At 48.1% G+C, this 22,999-nt stretch overlaps 1 protein-coding gene across 1 annotated transcript in view; it reads left to right on the top strand.

The window, feature by feature from the left end:
* The window catches only part of FBN3 (fibrillin 3), a 192,867-nt gene that overhangs the window by 84,646 nt on the left and 85,222 nt on the right, over positions 1-22,999 (top strand). Inside the window, 12 exon segments of the mRNA XM_070939090.1 lie at positions 5,473-5,526; positions 8,535-8,660; positions 10,459-10,584; positions 12,415-12,534; positions 13,803-13,940; positions 14,037-14,087; positions 14,484-14,609; positions 15,775-16,002; positions 17,777-17,902; positions 19,102-19,230; positions 21,083-21,208; positions 22,650-22,775. Of these exon segments, the coding sequence (XP_070795191.1) occupies positions 5,473-5,526; positions 8,535-8,660; positions 10,459-10,584; positions 12,415-12,534; positions 13,803-13,940; positions 14,037-14,087; positions 14,484-14,609; positions 15,775-16,002; positions 17,777-17,902; positions 19,102-19,230; positions 21,083-21,208; positions 22,650-22,775 (1,476 nt within the window).

The raw sequence follows: 22,999 nt of genomic DNA, 5'->3' as shown, positions 1-22,999 counted from the left end.
CTTCAGGCCTGCCACATTTACTACTGTGGGAAACTGGGATTTATATGAAGCCAGGGTGATATGTAGTCATAATAACATTCCTTTCTCAGAGAGTCAAGGACATTTTGCCCTGCACCTGGACGGCTGGAACTGGAAGGCATCTCCAGTTGGGATGGTGCTTGGATTGGACCAGGGGTGAAATGCTCCCGGATCGGACCGGATCACGTGATCCGGTAGCGATTTTTCCCTGTGGTTCGGCGATCCGGTAGCGATCGCCGCCCGGGTGTCATTACTTCCTGATTTTAACGTGTGATGCATGCACTTCCGAACCGGTAAGGAAGTTAAGTGGATTTCACCCCTGGATTGGACCATGGACATGTGGGTGTTGGGTTTTGGGTGGGGAAAACCCAGAAGCTTTCAGATTCGGGTTTTCCCAGATGTGCCAATATGACATCTCTAATAAAATGGAACTTTGAGGAACTTCAAGCCTCGGAGTCTTCTTTTCGTTGGGGGTGTTACTTGGAACCCTGGCATTCGCATTGGGTAGACCGGGCCAAAGCTACGCTGGCCCGATCTTTCCTCTTCACACTGGGTAGGCCACGATGGCCACGTCGTGGTTTGACACCCCTGCCCTACACCATTTCTGATAACTGGCAATCCAATCTCTTCTTGTTTCCATCATCATTGGTTCCTCGATGTTTTGTGCCCATTTTATCATACAGTCCTTCACTAGCTCGGTTTCTGAACCTATTTCTATCAATACATTATACAACCTTTTAATTGGGCTTTGATCCCTAATCTGTTTTATCAGATTTTCCTCATTTTGCAAAATACCAATTTTCTGATCCTCTTTCCATCTAGTATACAACTGTCCATACTAAAACCAAGTTTGAATTATCCTTTCTTCCTTTAATACCCCTAAAGACTTTAACTGCAATGTATCTCTTTCCATAGTAAGAAGCTCTTTGTAAGTAATCACATCTTGTTTCTGTTCTACACTTATATTCTCTATCATATGTCTAGGTATTGCCCATATAGGTAATTTAATTTATATTGATACTTTTTCCATACACGTAGTAATGCATTCCTCAATATATGACTTTTAAAATTCTTCTCCAACTTTTTATTATATAGTAAATATGCATGCCACCCATATAGCAAATCATATCCCTCTATATTCAATATTCTCTCTTCTGTTGAGTTAATCCAATCGCTAATTACTGAGAGAGCAGTTGCCTCATAATACAATCTTAAATTAGGCATTTTGAGACCTCCTCTTTCACGTATATCTTGCATTACTTTTTGTTTTACTCTCGGTCTCTTTCCTGCCCACACAAAATTACTAATGCCCTTCTGCCATTCATTCAAATTTCCATCTTTTTTCAATATTTATATCATTTGGAAAAGGAATAAGAACTTTGGCAAAATATTCATTTTCACTGCAGCTATCCTTCCCAACAACGATAGTTGCAATTTTTTCCAGTTTTCCATCTCCTTCTGTATTTTTTGCCACAACAATTCATAATTATACTTATATAATTTCACATTTGATGTCATAATATAAACCCCTAAATATTTAACCTTCTTTACTATTTCAAATCCCGTTATTCTTTCTATTTCTTCTTTTTGACTTGTAACTCTTCTTGAAAGTCTCAAGTTAGGGCAAACCCAGAGATCTCGCCACTGCAGAAGGGACCTGAGATAGCCCTCCTCTGACCTTAAAGAGACTGGCAAACGTCAGTCTGCGTATTTTCCAAGTTTCTAAATTGCATTGCCAGGAGTCAGGCGGTGGCCGCGTGCCAGAGATTTTGGTTCTTTGAGGATTCGGGATAATGAGCACACCCGTTAAGTCAGGAGATTTGGAGCTTCATTAGTAATTTTAGCAGGCAGATTTAAACGGAAACACAAGCTGAATAAAGAAGAATATTTGTAGCTCAGGGTCAAAACGGAGGCTCCTTGTTGAGCTTGGGAGTTTTCTTGCAGATGGAAATACCTTTAGGAAATATCTATAAAATACCTATTTTATCAGGTTCACCTGATTTCCCAGTTGCAGCCCTTTCTGGATCGGGACGCCTTGCGCACAGTTACTCACGCCCTTGTCACTTCCCATCTGGACTATTGTAACGCTCTCTACATGGGGCTCCCCTTGAGGAGCACCCGGAGGCTCCAATTGGTCCAGAATGCGGCCGCGCGAATAATAATGGGGGCGACCCGTCGCTCACATGTAACACCCCTCTTGCGCGAGCTGCACTGGCTCCCGGTGGTCTTCCGGGTGCGCTTCAAGGTGTTGGTTACCATCTTTAAAGCTCTCCATGGCTTAGGACCTGGCTATCTACAAGACCGCATTCTGCCACCGATTGCCTCCCACCGACCGGTACGCTCACACAGAGAGGGCCTCCTCAGGGTGCCGTCAACCAAACAATGTAGACTGGCGACCCCCAGGGGGAGAGCCTTCTCTGTGGGGGCCCCTGCCCTCTGGAATGAATTAACCCCGGACATACGAAGGATCCCCGACCTCCGCGCCTTCCATCGTGCGCGAAAAACCCTGTTATTCCAGCAAGCCGCTCTGATGGGATAAATGATTTTAATTTGGTTTTAATGGGGTTTTAAAATTGATTTTAAAATGAGAGTTTTAAATTTGGCCTATGATTTATTTATTTTAATCTGCTTTTAAATTCTATTTTGTACGTTGTGTTTATTATGGCTGTTCACCGCCCTGAGTCCTTCGGGAGAAGGGCGGTATATAAATTAAATAAAATGAAATAAAATAAAATAAATAAATAAATAAATCTAGGAAGAAGGAGAAACCGGGGAGGAGGAGGAGAACTGTGGGGTCCTTGATGATCTCTCAGCTTGGTTTTTTTTTTCTTGCAGACATTTCATGACCCAACTAGGTAACATCCTCAGTGTGAGGGTGGGTGGGGTTCGCTCTCTGCTTACATACTAGTGATTTGCCTTGTGCAGTCACCCTTCATGATTAGGCTGTTCTTTACTTGTTTGTCTGAGTTCATTTCATTTCATTCATTTCATTTATTAAACTTCTATACCGCCCTTCTCCCGAAGGATTCAGGGTGGTGTACAGCCATTTTAAAACAAACATATACTCACAAAATTTAAAAACAATTTAAAATAAATATATAAATTTGGCCCTTATATTAAAAGCTACAACCACCCAATTTAAAATTCATTTTCTAAGCCAGCCCGGCCTATTGGAACAAGAGAGTTTTAAGGGCACAGTGAAAGGTACGTAGGTCGGGGATCATGCAAACCTCCAGGGGCAGTTCATTCCAGAGGGCTGGTGCCCCCTCAGAGAAGGTTCTCCCCCTGGGTGTCACCAGTCGGCATTGTTTGGCCGACAGCACCCTGAGGAGCCCCTCTCTGTGGGAGCGTATTGGCCGGTGGGAGGCTACTGGTGGCAGAAGGCGATCTTGTAAGTACCCAGGTCCTAAGCCATGGAGCGCTTTAAAGGTGGTGACCAGCACCTTGAATCGCACCCGGAAGACCACCAGGAGTCAGTGCAGCTCGTGCAGGAGAGGTGCTACATGGGTACGCCGTGTCGCCCCCATAATCACCCGCACAGCTGCATTCTGGACCAGTTGGAGCCTCCGAGTGCTCTTCAAGGGGAGCCCCATGTAGAGAGCATTACAGTAGTCCAGACGGGACGGGACGAGGGCGTGAGTGACCGTGCGCAAGGCGTCCCAGTCCAAAAAGGGATGCAACTGGTGAATCAGGCGAACCTGATAGAAAGCTCCCCTGGCCACAGCCGTCACATGGTCTTCTAAAGACAACCGTGCATCCAGGAGGACACCCAAGTTGTGGACCCTCTCTGAGAGGGCCAAGATCTCACCCCCAATAGTCAGCGATGGAGCTAGCTGGCTATATCAGGACGCTGGAAACCACAGCCACTTGGTCTTGGAAGGGTTGAGTCTGAGCTTGTTTCTCCCCATCCAGATCCGCACGGCCTCCAGGCACCGGGACAGAGTTGGTAGTTCCTTGACTGGAGTATAAATAGACAGCAACCCTACTCCATTCTACCGTTAGCACTGATGATGATACCTAGTTTGGTAATGAAATATCTGCAAGAATATAACCAAGCTCAAGAGAGCACCAAGGGCCCTATTGCCGTTCTCCTCCTCCTCCTCCTCCTCCTCCTCCTCCTCCTCCTCCTCCTCTCCACAACCCCACTTCTAGTACTGATGATGTTTCCCAGTTGGGTAACAAAAAGTCTGCAAGAAAACAACCAAGTTCAGAGAGCACCAAAGACCCCCACAGTTCAGCCCTGAATTACAAACATTCTGTTGGAACCGTAAACTTCTGGAATTGTCTTAATATCAAAATAAGTCCTGAATATCCAGTGGTCTTCTGCAGTGCCACTACATAACTTTTCCCATTGTGTGTTCTGCCCCAGCTACGGACCCCAAAGAACGCACCACACACAAAGTCTGTACAAACCTTAGTTTACTAAATTAAATCAGTCTTTTTCAAACAAAGGCTGTTAATTTAACTTTCTTAACAGCCTACAAGAATCCAAAGAATAAATAATCGTAATCTTACTAGGGTTGGCAGAAAGCCCAGAAGCAATTTGCAGGAAACTAAGATCAGGACGCGAAGGAATGTGAACGAAGTTGTTCCCTGCAAATTGCCTCAGTCGTTGTCCTTCCTTAAATAGGCTAAGGGAGTGGCCAAATAGCCCCAAGCCTAACTCTCGAGGAGACCTCTTCCTGAGGAGCCATTCCTGCCTTTTGGCAGCTCTGCGTGCTCGTGCATCGAGAAGAGGCTCCTCCTCTTCATCCTCTTTACTTATGGGAGCTTCTGGAGGTTCTGAAGGCCCTGGCTGAATTCCCGCCTCTGGCACCACATCTTCTCCAGCCTCCTCATTGTCCGACTCGAGTGCCAGCTGCACAGGCTGCTGGCACAGCACCACACCAGCCTCCTCGCTGTCGGAATCAGCTACTAGCTGCACAGGCCGCTGATGGGCCACAACACTGTGGGAAAACAATATACAGGATCAACTTTATTGCCACGGACCTTGTAATTTGTACCAGTGGTGAAATCCAATTTTTTTTACTCCTGATTCTGTTGGCGTGGCTTGGTGGGCGTGGTGTGGCTTGGTGGGCGTGGCCTGGTGGGCGTGGCAGGGGAAACATACTGCAAAATCTCCATTCCCACACCATTTTGGGGCCAGCCAGAGGTGGTATTTGCCGGTTCTCTGAACTACTCAAAATTTCCGCTACCGGTTCTCCAGAACCTGTCAGAACCTGCTAGATTTCACCCTTGATTTGTACCTACTTCTTGTTCTTTCTTTAGGAAACTATTTGAGAAAGCTTCTCGTTTTAAAAGATGCCTCTGCTGGGAATGTGTTACGGGTTACATCTGCAAAGCCATGAAGATGTTTCATCTATGATATTCACATGTTTCGATGTGTTGGCTATCTTTTGATGCTACTTTCCCAAATGACAATTGTTTGATTATTATTATTTTTTTCCCCTCCAGCTGAATTCCAAGCATTGTGCAGTAGCGGAATAGGGATCACAGCTGACGGACGAGGCAAGTTAGTTCTTGATACTTATTATGGGTTTTCAGACAGATGCTGGCTGAATATTAGAAGGAAAAAACACCCGTTCTATTAGTAAGCACAGTTTAAGGGGAAACCTCTAACCCAGACAAATAATAAGCTTGCTTTCATTAGATGTGTTCAAATGGAAGCTGAACAGCTGAGTTTCAGAGATGCTTTAATGTACCGTATTTCTCAGAGTATAAGACGCACCTTTTTCCCCCCTAAAAGGGGGTGAAAATTTAGGTGCATCTTATACACCGAATGTAGCCCCTCCCAACCACTAGCCCCCACCCTTTGGCCTCTGCCTTGCAGCAGTTACCTCCTTGCAAGCAAACAGCAAGAAAAAACAGCTCCTTTCAGCTTCAGCACAGCCTAATTAGCACAAGTTGATTGGATCGGCCTCCCGACTCTCAGCTGTTTTGCTCTCAGCTGTTTTGCGTGGGCCTCTGCTGCTTGACGCAAGTAGGTAAATTGCTGGAGCAGATTTTTTTTTCTTCTGCTAATCAAGCTATGCTGAAAACGAAAATGAAAGTAAAGCAGGCTGTTTGCTGTTTGCTGCAAGGAGGCAAAATTGCTGGGAGGCAGAGGCAGATTTCTTTTTCTTCTTTTCCTCACCAAAAAAGGTAGGTGCGTCTTATACTCCGAAAAATACGGTAGATTCCTGCCCTGTCTGGGTGGTGGGGTGATGGACTGGATGACCTCAAGGGCCCGTCCAACACAAGGATTCTAATCAGAAGTGGGATTCACATACAGTAGCAACCAGTTCACCCAGCACCGGAAATATGAGCACATGCGTGCAGCGTCACAAAACATGGCAATTTGCACGCACATGCCGTCTGTGCATACATGTGACATCAAACAACACGGCAATTCGGTCGCATACGCCATCCACACATGCATGTGGCGTCAAAACCCTAGCGATATAGGATGGGATTCTGTCCAGGCGGGTAGGCAGGTCCATCTGCAAGTTGCCACTACCAGTTCGCCAGAATCGATCCGAACCGGCTGAATACCGCCTCTGATTCTAATCCTCCTACTATTTTAACCGTAAGTCTCTTTTTGGCGCTGATTTCCGCAGTGATCTTCCAATCTCTGTATATTTTGATATCTAGTACGATTACACGCCCTATCAGGAGAGTTGGACTATACAGGAAGTCCTCAGCCTACGACCACAATTGAGCCAAAGATTTATGTGGCTAAGCGAAACAGTGCTTAAATAAATTTCGTCCCTTTCTTACGCCCCTTTCTGGCCACAGTTGTTAAGTGAAGCAGTGCAGTTGTTAACAAGGCGGTTGCTAAGTGAATCCGGCTTCCCCATTGACTCGTCTTGTCAGAAGGCCGCCAAAGGGGATCACGTGGCCCACTGCGACCGTCATAAATAGGGGTCAGTTGCCAGGCGTCTGAATTTGCATCACGTGACTGCGAGGATTCTGCCACAGTCATAAGTGGCTTTTTTCAGTGTTGTTGTAACTTTGAACGGTCCCTAAATGAACTGTTGTATGTCGAGGACTACCTAAAGCAGTGATGGCTAACCTTTTTGCCATTGCATGCCAAAAGTGGGGGGAGCATGGGGAGGTTGCATGTGCGCGTGCCCACACCCATAATTCAATTCATCCCGACCCCCACCGCGCATGCGCTTGTGCCCCCCCGGCATTCCCCCCGCTTTTGACATGTGATGGCACAGTGGGCCCGGTAGGCCCGTTTTTCGCCCTCCCCAGACTCCAGAGGCTTTCTAGGAGCCTGGGGAGGGCGAAAATGGCCTCCCCCCCCCTGGAGGCCCTCCAGAGGCCGGAAATGGCCTGTTTCCCAACTTTCGGTGGGACTGGAAGGCCAGTTTTTCATCCTCCCCAGGCTTCAGAGTGTCAAGTTTCGAGGTCGTCTCAGATAAATTGCATTTCAAACGAAGTCTTTGATAAAAACTCCCATTTATTAGCACGACATTCTAAATCCTGGCTCATCGTAGCCAACACTGACTTCCAGACCCAAAACCCTCCTTTTCCGTTCCCCATTCCCCTGCGCTCATTGGCCATCTTCCAAGTCATTCTACCCCTAATCTACCACTCCAGCTCAAAGGAATTTCCCCCTCCCATCTCATCTCCTAGGGGATATTATCTCCAGGGAAAATAAGTAGGTGAAAAGTCAAATGTCCCTTTCCAGACGCCTCCGCTTCTCCTTCTTATGTCAGCACTAGAGTAAATGAAGCTTGAAGTGCTGACACAGAGCCTTTCTAGGAGCCTGCAGAGGGTGAAAACGGCCTTCCCCACTCCACTCGGAGGCCAGAAACAGCCCGTTTCCCGATTTCCAGTGGGCGCGGAAGGCCCTAAAATCAGCTGGCGGAGCTGACTTAAGGCAACGCTCGCGTGCCCACAGATATGACTTCGCCATCACGGACCTATAGCAATAAAGGTGGGCTAAAGTTCTAATAAATATAATAATAATAACAACAACAATAACAAACTCAGTTGCGTTCAGTTGACTGAGTTTCATGTTTAATGAATAAAGTAAATAATAATAATAATAATAATAATAATAATAATAATAATAATAATAAAAATAAATATGCAGACTTCATTCATTAAATTAATTAATAATTATGATTTCTTTATTATTTAAAAGAATGATAAACACACCCGCTGTCCTCCATTTGTGTCTTTGCAATAATTTTCTCTGCTATCCCATTTGGGGGAAGAGACAGAGACCCATCCTCCACTCCCGGTCATAACTGAGAAAACATGGGTCATAAGTCGCTTTTTTAAGTGTTGTTGTAACTTTGAATGGTCACTAAATAGAACCATTGTAAGTCAAGGACTACCTGTATTTAGTTATTAGTTCCTCGGGTTTTGGCCTTAGTGTTTCCATCCTGGATGGGGAGTTCTGGGAGTTGAAGTCCGGACATCTTAAGGTGGCCACGGTTGAGAAACATTGAAGAAAGGGGGTGGGGGGGAAATGTTGGGGACAAGGACTGCCAGATGACCAAAATGGCAATTCTCCTACGTAGATATCAACGAGTGCGCCTTGAACCCTGACATTTGCCCCAACGGGATGTGCGAAAACCTTCGAGGGAGCTACCGCTGCATTTGCAATCTGGGCTACGAATCGGACCCCACTGGGAAGAACTGCGTGGGTGAGTAAGAGGGAACAAGCCCAAAACATGCTATCTTGAGGCCAACACGCCAAGGCTGGCCATCCAGCGTAGCAAAGGTTGTGAAAGAGTGCAGAGAAGAGCAACGAGGATGATCAGGAGGCCGGAGGCTAAAACGTACGAAGAACGGTTGCTGGAATTGGGCATGTCTAGATTAATGAAATGTAGAGCAGTGGTGGCTGCCCCCCCCGGTTCGCACCGGTTCTATAGAACCGGTAGTAAAACCAGCATTAGGCTCCGCCCACCGAACCCAACATCATCAAAATGCTTCTGCACATGCACAGAAGCTTCTGCGCTTGTGCAGAAGAGCGTGCGCGCGGCCCCATTGCAAACTGGTAGTAAAGATAAGTAGAACCCATCCCTGATGTAGAGGCGACAGGATAACAGTGTTCCGATATCTCAGGGATTGCCACCAAGAAGAAGGGAGTCAAGCTCTTCTCCAAAGCACCTGAGGGCAGGACAAGAAGCAATGGATGGAAACTAACCATGGAGAGAAGCAACCTAGAACTAAGGAGAAATTTCCCGACAGTGAGAACAATTAATCAGTGGAACTGCTTGCCACCAGAAGTTGTGGGTGCTCCATCACTGGAGATTTTTAAGAAGAGACTGGACAACCATTTGTCTGAAATGGTATAGAGTTTCCTACTTGAGCAGGGGGTTGGACTAGATGACCTCCAAGGATCCTTCCATCTCTGTTATTATGTTCTGTTATTCTGTGATGGGTGAGCCAAGGACCGGAGGAAGAAAGTGGTGATTGATGTTTTCTACCTGTGGAAGGATCATCCATGCTTGATTAATTGCCATTTCTCACCAAAGAGGGACGAAAATTAGCTCTGTACTTGTTGGAGAATGATATGGAGAACCATAGTTTCTCAGGCCAGAGATGTCCGTTTTGTTAACAACTGAGAATCACTCAGATAAGCCAGAACGCCCAGATAAGCAGGGATTAATACCAGACAAACGATCAAGTAGAAAACTTGATTCTAATCAAAGAATCTTCTCTCTACCATGGAGAGAAATAATGAAGCAAACAGACAGAAAACACTATCCTAATCAAGAAATGATCAAGGAAATACAACACTTCATCAACACTGCCAATGCAAGCTGTTGTTTATAAACAGGGAGCAAACCCCACACTCCCTAGCATGGATGGTGTAACCTAGTCGGGTAATGAAATGTCTGCAAATGAACAACCCAGTTCAGAGAGCATCAAGGGCTTCACAGGAATTATTCAACTTTTGCAAGGTGAATAACTTCCGATAGTTGACAGAATGGACATCTCTGTCCTGGGAAACTGTGATTCTCCATCTAATTCCCAATGGGAAGGATAGGAAGGCCAGAGGAGAGAAAAGTCAGAATTAAACCCCATTGTCTGTGTATACCCTATCCCAGGGATCGGCAACCTTAAACACTCAACAAGCCACAAAAGTCCTAACCAGAAGCCCCCCATTCAATTCTGGAGCTGACCGGAAGTCCAGTTCCCCTCACCATAGAGTCTCCTCCTAGCATGGCGTCCTTTTTCCTCTACCTGTCCTAACCGAAAGCCCTATCAATTGTGGAGCCAACGGGCGACAGGGAGCCGCAGCAGAGGGATGAAAGAGCCACATGCAGCTCCAGAGCCGTGGGTTTCTGACCCCTACCCTATCCTATTAGGCTCCCTTGATTTTTTTTTTAAGTGGCTAGTCCTTTTGGCTCAAAAGAGGAGGGAGGAAAGAGGTTGCTCTCTCAACTGCCTGCCAGTCCCGTTGGTCAGGTTCTGTGCCTTTACTTCTCTCTCCAGATGTTGATGAATGTGCCATCAATCGCCTGTTGTGTGACAACGGTTTGTGTCGCAACACTCCTGGGAGCTACAGCTGCAGCTGCCCCAAAGGATTTGTCTTCCGGACCGAGACAGACACATGTGAAGGTAACTGTCTGTCTGTCTGCTGAATCCTTCATTTGCTCTTGCCATGGAAGTGGGTACACCGCAGACCCCAAACATCAAGGCAGAAGCCTTGAAACCATGGCAGTGAGGGTGCGTGGTTGAATGTGGTAGATCCCAAACAGCTTATGGCCATGAAGCAGGACATTGGGACAGATCCTCATAAACTATCCAGCTTCTAATTTCTTGTTGAACACTGGGCCCTTGTTCTGTCCCTGTCCCACACACGCACCCCCACAGACGGCCCGGAGTTAATAAGCCACACGACAAAGTCTTTGAGGATAAAGCTGGCAGCAACCCAGTGGCTAGCTGCCAATTCAGACTTTACTCACACAAAACAAAGATTAGACTGCAAGCATTCCAATAAAGCAGGCAAAGTTTCAGCAATACAAGGATTAGTCCAAATGCAGTCCGACAAGGCAGGCAGAAGTCCAGTAATGCAGAGATCATGGATTATTTCTAGTTTTTGCTCGTCACAAACTGAACCGGACACCACACCCACATTTATACCCTGTGGGGTGTGGTCCAGTGACTCAGCTAATCTCTGGCACGCCTTCCCCTCTGCTGCGCACGCTTCTCCCTGCGCTGCTGTCAAGGATCCAGCCAGCACTTATCTCCTTCATCGCTGTCCACCTATGGCTGCAGGGACATGCTTGGCTCTGGGCCTATCTCTTGGCCTTCGGTGTCCTCCAGAGGCATTGCCAGAGAGGAGAGTCCTGGAGAGGGAGGCCTTGCCAACTCCTCTCCCTCACTCTCAGAGTCTGCATCTGTCGATAGCCCAGGCTCAGGCAACAGAGCCACAACAGCCCTGTGTAATAAAATGAAATTCAATGGTGAAAAAAAGTAAGTTTCTACATTTAGGCAAGAAAAACCAAATGCACAGGTACCGTATATGTGCTACCTTGCTCAATAGTAATAACTGTGAGAGAGATCTTGGAGTCCTAGTGGACAACCATTTAGATATGAGCCAGCCATCTGCAGCAGCTGCCAAAAAAACCAACACAGTTCTGGGCTGTATCAACAGAGGAATAGAATCAAGATCACGTGAAGTGTTAATACCACTTTATAATGCCTTGGTAAGGCCACGCTTGGAATATGGCATCCAGTTTTGGTCGCCACGATGTCAAAAAGATGTTGAGACTCTAGAAAGAGTGCAGAGAAGAGCAACAAAGATGATTAGGGGACTGGAGGCTAAAACATATGAAGAACGGTTTCAGGAACAGGGTATGTCTAGTTTAATGAAGAGAAGGACCAGGGGAGACAAGATAGCAGTCTTCCAATATCTCAGGGGTTGCCCCAAAGAAGAAGGTGTCAAGCTATTCTCCAAAGCACCCGAGGGCAGGACAAGAAGTAATGGGTGGAAACCAATCAAGGAGAGAAGCAACTTAGAAGTAAGGAGAAATTTCCTGACAGTTAGAATAATTAACCAGTGGAACTCTGGAAGTTATGGATGCTCCAACATTGGAAGTTTTTAAGAAGAGACTGGATTTCAGACATTTGTCTGAAATGGGTGTCCTGCATGAAAACGGGGTTGGACTAGATGACCTCCAAGGTCACTTCCAACTCTGATATTTTGTTAATTTCCCCCCAAAATCAAGGGTCAGGTGATGGATGACAAAGTCAAGATGTTGGCTGCCGTGGCATCAGACTTCTTTCACATGGGTTGCCATGTGAGGCTTTTATTTAGACAGCTGTGGTCACCATCTTGACTTTTTCCAATGCACCAAATATATGCCGGACCTTGCACCATGAAGCACAATCACCCCCGTCCCCTTCCCTGCCTGTAGGTAGCACCATTTTCTTTCTCTCTCCTAGATATCAACGAATGCACGTCCAATCCCTGTGTTAACGGACTCTGCCGGAACAATGCCGGATCCTTTGCGTGTGAGTGCTCGCCCGGAAGCAAATTGGATCTCAGTGGCACCATCTGTGTTGGTAAGGGGCTGCCCTGACCAGTGACGGTCATAGGCTTGGATCTTAGAGCCAGGATGTGGGGTCCTGGACTCTGGGGGGTGCGAAGGGGGGTGCCAGGGAACGGTGGATGACCTGGAGGAAAGGGGAAGAGAAGCTGGGTAGGCCACCATTGGAGAAGAGAGGCAGGAGCCCTCAGTGACTCAACAGTCAGGTGAAGAAAATTAGAAAGGACCCACCCTAACGGATCAGGCAGTTAAAAATGGCGGTGGGAAGTTTGTACTTTCAGACTTGTAGGATTCTGTTCTTGTAACTGTTAAAATATTTAATTTAATAGCTGGAACAGTAGTGTACAATGCACCAGCTGTCGAGTGTCAGCCACACACAGAATTGTAGTTGATTGGCTAGAGAGTGTGGGCTTCTACATGAGGTTGTGATTGGTTGCTGTGGGTGTAAAGGGGGAGTTTCCCTGTTTTCCCGCCTTTTTCTTCTGTGTGCTCTGTATGCTTTTTGATTTACCTCATGATATTTCTGTATTCCTGAATATCTTGTCTCTTCATGCATGAGGCAATCTGAGCTGTGATTGGTTGCTGTGGGTTAAAGAGGGAGTTTCCCTTTTTTTCCCGCCTTTTTCGTCTGTGTGCTCTGTATGCTTTTTGATTTACCTCATTATGTTTCTGTGTTCCTGACTATCCAGTCTGCTCATGCATTGATTTACCTCACGATTTACTTCATGATGATGTAGTGATGTGCTTGACTATCTTATTTACTGTAAAAATAGATGTTAAATATATTTATTTTCTATAAAATGATGCTCGAGTCCATGTCTCTGGCTTCATTTGGGACACCTGCTGCGCAATTCCCTGACAGTAGCCTTCCAGTAAAATAGAAGTAGCTCATCTAGTTGTGGAAGACAATGGGTTGGCTGGACTGTTTCTCGCCAGCAAGTGAGGACTGAGATGTCCTTTTCTAACTCTTGAACATGTACAATGATGCTTCTTTGCCTCCTCCAATCTGTCATCATCATCATCATTTAACAACCTCATAATCCCTTGCGGGTGGGGTCTGGGAAACTGAATGGAACTAGCAGAGTGTTTTAATGGCCGGATGCCCTTCCTGTCACCAATGAGGAGTTTTGTTCAACAGATATTGTTCTCAGTGTGCCTAGAGAGAGCCTCTACCCAGGATCGAACTCACAGCTTCCTGATTGTGAGGCAAGAGCTCCACCTCTAGGCCACCGCACCACTCCTGCCTCCTCCAACCTGTCTCTCTGCTTTTTCCTGTGCCCTCAGACAGCATGAAGGGCACCTGTTGGCTCAACATCCAAGAAGGACGCTGTGAAGTCAACATCAATGGAGCTACCTTGAAGTCCGAATGCTGTGCTACACTGGGGGCTGCCTGGGGCAGCCCCTGTGAACGCTGTGAGATCGGTAAAGTGGGACTCGGATATATGGGGGTCCCTTCCTTTGGGTCTCCCAACAAGCCAACATGCCAAAAAGTTCACCCTTTTCTCTCTTTGGCTCCAGATGCCGCCTGTCCGCGAGGTTACGCCAGGAGGAAGGGTCTCTCTTGTGAAGGTAGCTTCCATCTCTGGTTGGTGAGCCCTGCCTTGTTTCTTGAGGGGCTGGCTATGGAGTACCCCAACCTCCGAGAAAGAGGAATTGGTTGTCTCTGAGAGATTCGGGAGGAAGGCTGTGGAGATGTTCAGAGACAACCTGCTGTGGAATGGGGCAGAAAGCTCCTTCACCACCGGTGAATGGTCAAAGAACGTCACAACCTGATTCTTCTTAAGTTGGACCTCTCAAGCGTTGACGTAACTGCAATTCAGCTCTGCTCAGACGGGAGATTACCCAGCAGTCTGGGAAATGGTGCTCTTTGAGAAGAATGATAGGGAGGTCTTCTAGAGCTGCCCCAGCCACGGGCCCTAGCAGGACCTTCTGCCTTCCAACTGGTCTTTCTCTCTGCCCCACCAGATGTGAACGAGTGCGACGTCTTCCCGGGCGTTTGCCCCAACGGTCATTGTGTGAACACAGCAGGGTCCTTCCGATGCGAATGTCCAGAAGGTTTGACCTTGGATGGTTCTGGCCGGACTTGCGTGGGTGAGGACCGGGCGAGATGTCTCATCTGGGGGAGTTCTTCTCTTGGGGAATGCTGAAAGTTTGATCAGTGGGGACTCCAGTCATAAGACGGAGAGGAAGCTGCAAATATTGCCAAACCCTGGAACACATCATACCTTTGATATCTCAGCTTGCCTTGGGGCAGGCAGTTAGCAGGGAGATTTGACCCTGTGAGGGAAGTCAGACTAAAAGTGTGGGCTTAGCCGTCACTCAGTTCTGTGCCAGACCATTAGGGATGCTGCAACAGTCAAAGATCCAAGGATCTGTTGTAAGTCACTTTTTTTCAGCATCATTGTTATTTCAAATGCTCATTAAATGAATAGTTGTAAGTTGAGGACTACTGTACAGCTGTCCCCTCTAGCTTTCCAGAGGGAGCAAAATAATCAATGTAAAAGTTGAGAGGAGAGGAGAGGAGAGGAGAGGAGAGGAGAGGAGAGGAGAGGAGAGGAGAGGAGAGGAGAGGAGGGAGAGGAGAGGAGAGGAGAGGAGGGAATGGGTATGGGAAGGGTGGAAAGGAAGGAAAGGGAAGGGGAATGAGATGGGAATCAGAAAGAGGGAAAGGAAGGGAAGGGAAGGGAAGGAAAGAGGGAGGGAGATAGGAAGGAAGGAAGGAAGGAAGGAAGGAAGGAAGGAAGGAAGGAAGGAAGGAAGGAAGGAAGGAAGGAAGGAAAAGGATGGGTGTGGAAGCAAGAGGAGAGAGGGGGAATGGGAATGGTGGAAAGGAAGGGAAGGGAAGGGAGGGGGAGGGAAAGAGGGAGGGTGTTAGAAAGAAAAGAAGGAAGGAGGGAAAGGAAAAAAGGATGGGTGAGCAGGCAAGGGGAGAGGAGAAAAAAGGAAAGAAGGAAGGAAGGAAAGAGAAAGAGAGAAGGAAGGAAGGGAAAAAGGGATGGGTGAGCAGGCAAGGGGAGAGAAGAGGAGAAAGAAAGAAAGAAAGAAAGAAAGAAAGAAAGAAAGAAAGAAAGAAAGAAAGAAGAAAAGGAAGGAGGAAGGGAGGGAGGGAGGAAGGAAGGAAGGAAGGAAGGAAGGAAGGAAGGAAGGAAGGAAGGAAGGAAGGAAGGAAAAATCCCTGCTCTCTGCTTTTTCACTAAGGGGGTCCTCATCCCAGCTTTCCGACTTCTCCATTCATTCTCGTTTCTCCCCCATCCAGACGTGCGGCTGGAGCAGTGCTACATGAAGTGGGCCGAGGACGAGTGCACCGTGGCTTTGCCTGGGAAATACCGCATCGATCTTTGCTGCTGCTCTGTCGGCGCGGCCTGGGGCAAGGACTGCGAGGAATGCCCCAAGCCCGGCTCAGCCGAATTCAAAGCCATCTGTCCGCGGGGATCCGGCTTTGCCAACAGGGGAGACGTCTTATCCGGCAGGCCTTTTTACAAAGGTGCGAGGAGGGGGTACGGAAGGACGATTGCAAAAATGCATGTGTGGGAGAAAAGGATGAGAATCTGTGGAAGGCTTAGCACAGGGGGCAGCCTTAATTTTATTTTTATTTTATTTTATTCAATTTATATCCCGCCCTTCTCCAAGTGGACTCAGGGCGGTGCACAGCCAGATTAAAACACATATCAATACATTTAAAAATTTAAAATTATTAAAAGAATTAAATAACTGTGGCCCAAAAATTTAAAACATTGAAACTAAAACCCCTTTGACAATTTAAAAAGCTAAAAACTAAAAAGTGGAGGGGGTTTCATGCCAGCCCTGCTTGCTGGAAAAGAAAAGTTTTTAGGGCACGGTGAAAGACCCGGAGATCCGATATCCTTCTTATCTCCGGGGGCAAATCGTTCCAGAGGGCAGGAGCTGCCACAGAGAAGGCCCTCCCCCTGTGGGTCGCCAGATGACATTGCCTGGCTGACGGCACCCTGAGGAGTCCCTCTCTGTGGGAGCGTACTGATCGGTGGGAGGCTATCGGTGGCAGAAGGCGGTCCCGCAAATACCCAGGTCCCATGCCATGGAGCGCTTTAAAGGTGGTGACCAACACCTTGAAGCGCACCCGGAAGACCACCGGGAGCCAGTGCAGCTCGCGCAGGAGAGGTGTCACATGGGAGCGTCCCGTCGCTCCCATAATCCCCCATGCAGCCGCATTCTGGACCAGCTGGAGCCTCCGGGTGCACCCCAAGGGGAGCCCCATGTAAAGAGCATTGCAGTAGTCCAGGCGGGAAGTGATGAGTGCCTGAGTGACCATGCGTAGGGAATCCCGATCCAGAAAGGGACGCAACTGGCGTATCAGGCAGACCTGATAAAAAGCCCCCCCTGGCCACGGCCGTCATATGCTCTTCTAAAGACAGCCGTGCATCCAGGAGGATGCCCAAGTTATGAGCCCTCTCCGTGGGGGCCAGTGATTTGCCCCCAATAACCAGCAATGGCACCAGCTGGCTATATCGGGACACCGGAAGCCACAGCCACTCAGTCTTGGAAGGGTTGAGTCGGAGCCTGTTTCTCCCTATCCAGGTCTGCACGGCCTCCAGGCACCGGGACATCACTTCAAGGGCATCGTTGGGATGCCCTTGAAGTGGGGAGTAAGGCAAAGATTTAAGGATCCCCCTTAAACCACTGCTTGTGGGGGCATTAGAAATGTGTGGGTTGGAGAAGCAGATTTGTGTGCTGATAGTGCTGGGCTATTGGCTGAGAACCTGAATAATTTGCAGCAAATGTTTGATTGAATGTATCATGCAACGAAGTTCAATTGTAATGAGCTGCTTAAAGCGTGGGAAAGGGGATGGCAGTTGTCTGGCGTTGAGTTTCTTCTCTGCAACACCTAAGCAGCTTCATCCTGGACAGAACTTCTCACTTTCCGTGGTCTGTTATAGTATGGATACCCCTCCTCAAGCCCCTTTATCTGCTCTTCCAAAAAGGACAGGGGTTTGTACTTCCAACAGGTGTCGTTTGAGCGTCTCTGGAGATTCTCAGTTTTCCAAGTCATGGTTGTCCCAAAGGTTCTTTTTTTTCTCAAGAGGCACCTGGATTTTCTTTACCTTTGAAGGTGTTTCGCTTCTCGTCCAAGAAGCTTCTTCAGTTCTGACTGAATGGTGGAGAACGGAAGGATTTATATTCCTTGCAGTCCTCTGGTCGTTCGCGCTCTCTCTGAGGATCTTTGAGTCCCTCACAAAGAGTGATACCCATACTGAACCGTCGTCTTTCTGCCTTTCCCACAGATGTGAACGAATGCAAGATGTTCTCTGGTCTTTGCACCCACGGCACTTGTCGCAACACCATCGGGAGCTTCCGCTGTCTCTGTGGCAGTGGCTTCGCTCTGGATGCCGAGGAGAGGAACTGCACAGGTGAGCCCAGGTGTAAGAACCTCACCCCACTTCACGAATCTCGCTTGAATTCCTGCTCCCAACTTTGCCTGTGAAATTCCTTCCTTCCTTCCTCCCTCCCTCCCTCCCTCCCTCCTTCTTCTCTTCATTCCTCCCTCCCTCCCTCCCTTTTTTCTTCTTTCCTTTCTTCTTCCCTCCCTTCTTTCTTTCCTTCCCTCCTATCTCCTTCCTTCCGTCCTCCCTCTCTCCCTCCCTTCATCACTTTCTTCTTTACTTCCTTGGTCCCTCCCTCCATTCCCCTCTCCCTTCTTCCTTTCATCTCTTTTTATTCTTCCTTTCCTCCTTCCCTTTCTTCTTTCTTTCCTCCTTTCTATCCTATCTCCTTCCTTCCTCTTTCTTTCTTTCTTTCCTTCCTTCCTTCCTTCCTTCCTTCCTTCCTTCCTTCCTTCCTTCCTTCCTTCCTTCCTTCCCTGCAGTCTCTCCTCCTCTTGCCTCCCTCAACCATCCCTTTTTCCTCTCTGTTCCCTCCCTCCCTTCCTCCCTCCCTTCCTTCCTGTCTGTCAGGATCTACATAACATGAGTCATGTCCATGGCTGTCATGGTGGCCATGAAGAGATGCTCCAGACTTCTGGAAGTTAAGATCTCCCAACGTGACCCACTTTGGCCCCCAGATCAAGCAGCCTCTGGAGGTGCACCCCAGTGGTGGGTTCCTCCTGGTTCGGTCCGGTTCGGCCGAGCCGGTAGCGGTGACGATATGATGTCACCGAACCGGTTCTCCCCCCCCCGCCCCCCCCACCCCCTACCCCCCCACCCACGTTATTCTTACCTTTTATTTGGTCCCACCCCCAATCTATTGCTGCCTCCTGAGTCCCAGCTGATGACTAGAGGGAAATAAAGTCTTGGGGGGGGGGGCTTCAAAGGGCCACCCTACAGCTGATCAGTGTTAAAAGCAAACAAATGAGTTGGGTCGTAAGTGCGAGGACTGGTCGTAAGTGTGAGGACCTTCCAGAAATGACTCTGACCAGCTAGCCACGCCCGCCTAGTCACATGACCTCCAAGCCACACCCACAAAGTAAGCCACGCCCACAGAACCGGTAGTAAAAAAAATTAGAACCCACCCCTGGTGCACCCCAACATCCCAAACAGTTGGGGACCCTCACTTTCTCCCAAGGAAGCTTCTGTTGGACCATGTCTTGATTCTTCTCCTCTCCCTCAACCAGATATAGACGAGTGCCGGATCTCGCCAGACCTGTGTGGCCACGGTGCCTGCGTCAACACGCCCGGCGGTTTTGAGTGCGAATGCTTCGAAGGCTACGAGAGCGGCTTTATGATGATGAAGAACTGCATGGGTAAGGAGTGCACCCGAGGGTGTGGCAAAAACATAGATTTGTTTCCTGACCGTTTGAAGTTACAACGGCACTGAAGAACGGCACTTGCGACTGTTTTTCACACTTACGACCGTTGCAGTATTCCCACGCCCCTATGATCAAAATTCAAATGCTCGTATCTATGACAGCCGCAGCGTCCCAGGGTCACGTGATCGCCTATTGCGGCCTTCTGACCATGGGGAAAGCCAAGATTCACTTAACAACCGCATGGCTAACTTAACAGCAGCGGTGATTCACTTAACAACTGCAGCAAGTTGGTCGTAGAATGGAGCAAAACTCACTTAATGACTGTCTCACTTAGCAATGGAAAGTTTGGGCTCAACCGTGGTCGTAAGTCGAGGACTACCTGCACTGGCTTTTTTTCATTCTTTTTTTCATTCTTTTTTTCATTCTTTTTTTCATTCTTTGGCTGTCTCTATTTTCTAACATGCATAACATTAACGTCTCTTGCTTCTTGACCTTTTCAAATTGACCAATTTGAATCTCCCGGTTTCTCATTTCCTTCTCCACACGGAGCTCTGATCTACGTTTAGCCATGCTAAGCGTTATGTGGCCAGCATGGAAAATTAAGGATATTGTGCAAACTCCGTTGCATCCCCTGTCTTAGGTGCTGGAAAGTGGATTGGCCCCTGTGTCATTCTTGTGCAGATGCTAGGTGTGCGACCCAGGCAAGACACAGCACTGACGTTCGAAGGCTGCCTGCAGCTTTGAACTCCTTTTGTTCACCTCAGAGCAAACCGTCACCATGTGCTTTACTGCTCAACTATTTTAACTGTAACAGGAAACAGGAAACTCTACTTAGAACAAAAGAGCATAGAATATATACCATAGAGCCAAATGTGTAATCCCTGCCATCTACTGGCGGAATACTCCTGCAGTTGTTGCATAAAAATACATTCCAACATTGATTAGGTGCCACTGCCAACAGCCATAAATGCGAGGAGGGTGTTGTGGCCCATCAGGGGCCTGTGCAGCTAGTAGCTGATTCCAACAGCGAGGAGGCTGGTGTGGTGCTGTGCCAGCAGTCTGTACAGCTGGCGCTCAAGTCAGACAATGAGGAGGCTGGAGAAGATGTGGTGCCAGAGGCGGGGATTCAGCCAGGGCCTTCAGAACCTCCAGAAGCTCCCATAAGTGAAGGGGAAGAAGAGGAGGAGCCTCTTTTCAATGCATGAGTGCGCAGAGCTGCAAAAAGGCAGGAGTGGCTCCTCAGGAGGAGGTCTCCTCAAGAGTAAGGCTTCGGGCTAATTGGCCACTCCCCTAGCCTATTTAAGGAAGGACAATGATGCAATTTGCAGGAAACAACTTCGTTCAAATTCCTTTGCTTCTTGATTCCAGAAAAACGTTTGATTTGGCTCTTGTTTCTCTCTTATCAGTTTTCCTGCAAATTGTTTCTGGGCATTCTGCCAACCAGAGTAAGATTATGGTTATCTGAAATACTGTGCCTGTTCTTTGAATTCTTGTCGAAGTTAAATTAACAGCCCTTGTTCAGAAAAGACTGATTTATTGTACTTGTGTTCGAACAACTACTAAGAGAGCTCATTAGTAGTCTTTAATTAGTAAATTAAGGTTTGTACGGACTTTGTGTGTGCTGCATTCTTTGGGGTCTGTAGCTGGGACAGAACAGCGGGTCACCAAGGGCCCAAAATATAAATAAGTGACCATTGTGGGGGGAGGGGCAGCCATCAGAACTTCAGGTCATAAGTAGCTCTGGGGAAATCTGTTGTAACTCAGAACAGTTGCTAAGGGATGGGTCATGTAGGAGATATAACTTTTCGGCTGGCTTCCTAACTCAGCTGGCTTTTAAATCTTCCAGATATTGATGAATGCGAGAGAGACCCTCTCCTGTGCCGCGGAGGGGTCTGCGTCAACACTGAGGGCAGCTTTGAGTGCCTTTGCCCTCCGGGCCATGAGCTGACCGCCGAGGGCAACGTCTGTGTAGGTGAGTCGTCCATTTGAGAAGGTTGTTACGAATGGGGAATATTTGACGGAAATGGGAACCAAGCAGTGGTGAAATCTGAACCGGTTTACTTTTTAAAGCATTTTTAACTACCAGTTCTGGAGAACTGGTAGTAAAAAAATGCTTTAAAAGGTTTTTTAAAAAATTCCGATGATCGGGCGTCACTCAGCTGATTGTCGGAATATTTTTTTTAAAAAAAAATTTGTACTACCGGTTCGGGGCAAACCGGCCTGAACCGGTAGCATTTCATCCCTGGGACCAAGCCACTCTTTGCAGTCTTCCTTCCCTGGAATCCTCTTTGCTGGGGTGGGGGAGAACACAACAGCAGTGAAGGGATCTGGCCCTCCCCGCTTGGGCTGGGAGCCACCCTCATGCCACCCCCCAGGCAGGCTGGGATGCTGAAGTCTGGACCGGAAGGACCCAGAGCCTGATCTGGATAGATGAACCCATTCCAGTTCTTAGGTTGATTCGTTGGCGTGAGTGTCCGGTTGTTTGCCCAGTTTAATGCCCAGGCTAATCAGGGAATCGCCAAGGATATGTCCAGCCACACTGAGAGGGCAAGGCATTGTATATAAATAGAGAGTAACCCTCCTTCCTTCTAGCCCTGATGATGTTCCCTAGTTGGGTCATGAAAGATCTGTAAGAAAACAAACTCGGGGAGCACCAAGGACTCCATAGAAAGAGAAACCGAGATAAGCAGGGATTAACACCAGACAAACAATCAAGCAGAAAACAACGGCCTAATCAAGGAAGTGCCATTGTGGGTGGGGGGAGGGGGGGAGAAACTGGCAGGGCAAGCCAGTGTGTACAAATGCCTCCCTCCTAACACTGATGATGTTACTTAGTTAGGTCATAAAACATCTGCAAGAAAAGAACCCAGCTCAGAGAGCACCAGGGTCTCTACTGTCATCCTTCTCCTCCCCACAAGCCCCACTCTCTTCTAACACTGATGATGTTACCTACTTTGGTAATGAAATGTCTGCAAGAAATTAACCCAGCCAAGTTAAGAGTGCCAAGGACCCCAACATGCCCGGTTATTTTTAAGCACCTCCTTTGCTGGCGGCCACGTTGGAGCAGAGGAGAAGAAAAAGAGAGAGAGAGAGATGGCTCACATCCTCATCCCTCTGGATGTTGAATACGGAGGGGGGTGCAGACCAGGGGTGGGTTCTACTTACCTTTACTACTGGTTTGCATTGGGAGTGTGCGCTTCTGCGCTTCTGCGCATGTGCAGAAGCTTCTGCACATGCGCAGCTCACCTATGATGACATCCAGGTCAGTGGGCAGAACCTCCCGCTGATTTTACTACCGGTTCTTCTGAACCAGTCCGAACCGGGGCAACCCACCACTGGTCCTGCGGTCGTGGCCAAAGGTGAACTGCTCTCTCAACATAACGAGGCCCTCTTTTCAACCCTTGCTTTCTCAGATATCAACGAGTGCTCCCTGAGTGACAGCCTGTGCCGGAATGGGCGCTGCGTGAACGTCATTGGCACCTACCAGTGTGCGTGTGACTCTGGATACCAGGCCACTCTAGACCGGCAGGGCTGTGTTGGTGAGTTTCCTACTTTCCCCTGTCCTTCTTATTTTGTAGGATCTGGGCCCACGCGGGTCCCGGAAGAGTGGGCTGGGGGCGAAAACTTCCCTTGCTTTCCAAAATCCAGAGCTGAGGGCACATTGGTGGGCTCCAAACAGCATTGTCAACTCGTAAAACATTCCTGGCCTGCTCTCGAGTTGCCATAGGCAGGAGTGGGGGAAAACTGGGGAGCAGCACGGCAG

The sequence above is a fragment of the Pituophis catenifer genome, unplaced genomic scaffold, assembly GCF_029215685.1.
Source record: "Pituophis catenifer annectens isolate HBS135680 unplaced genomic scaffold, rPitCat1.0.hap2 SCAF_1, whole genome shotgun sequence".
Taxonomy (NCBI): domain Eukaryota; kingdom Metazoa; phylum Chordata; class Lepidosauria; order Squamata; family Colubridae; genus Pituophis; species Pituophis catenifer.
This window is presented reverse-complemented; position numbering and strand designations above follow the sequence as displayed.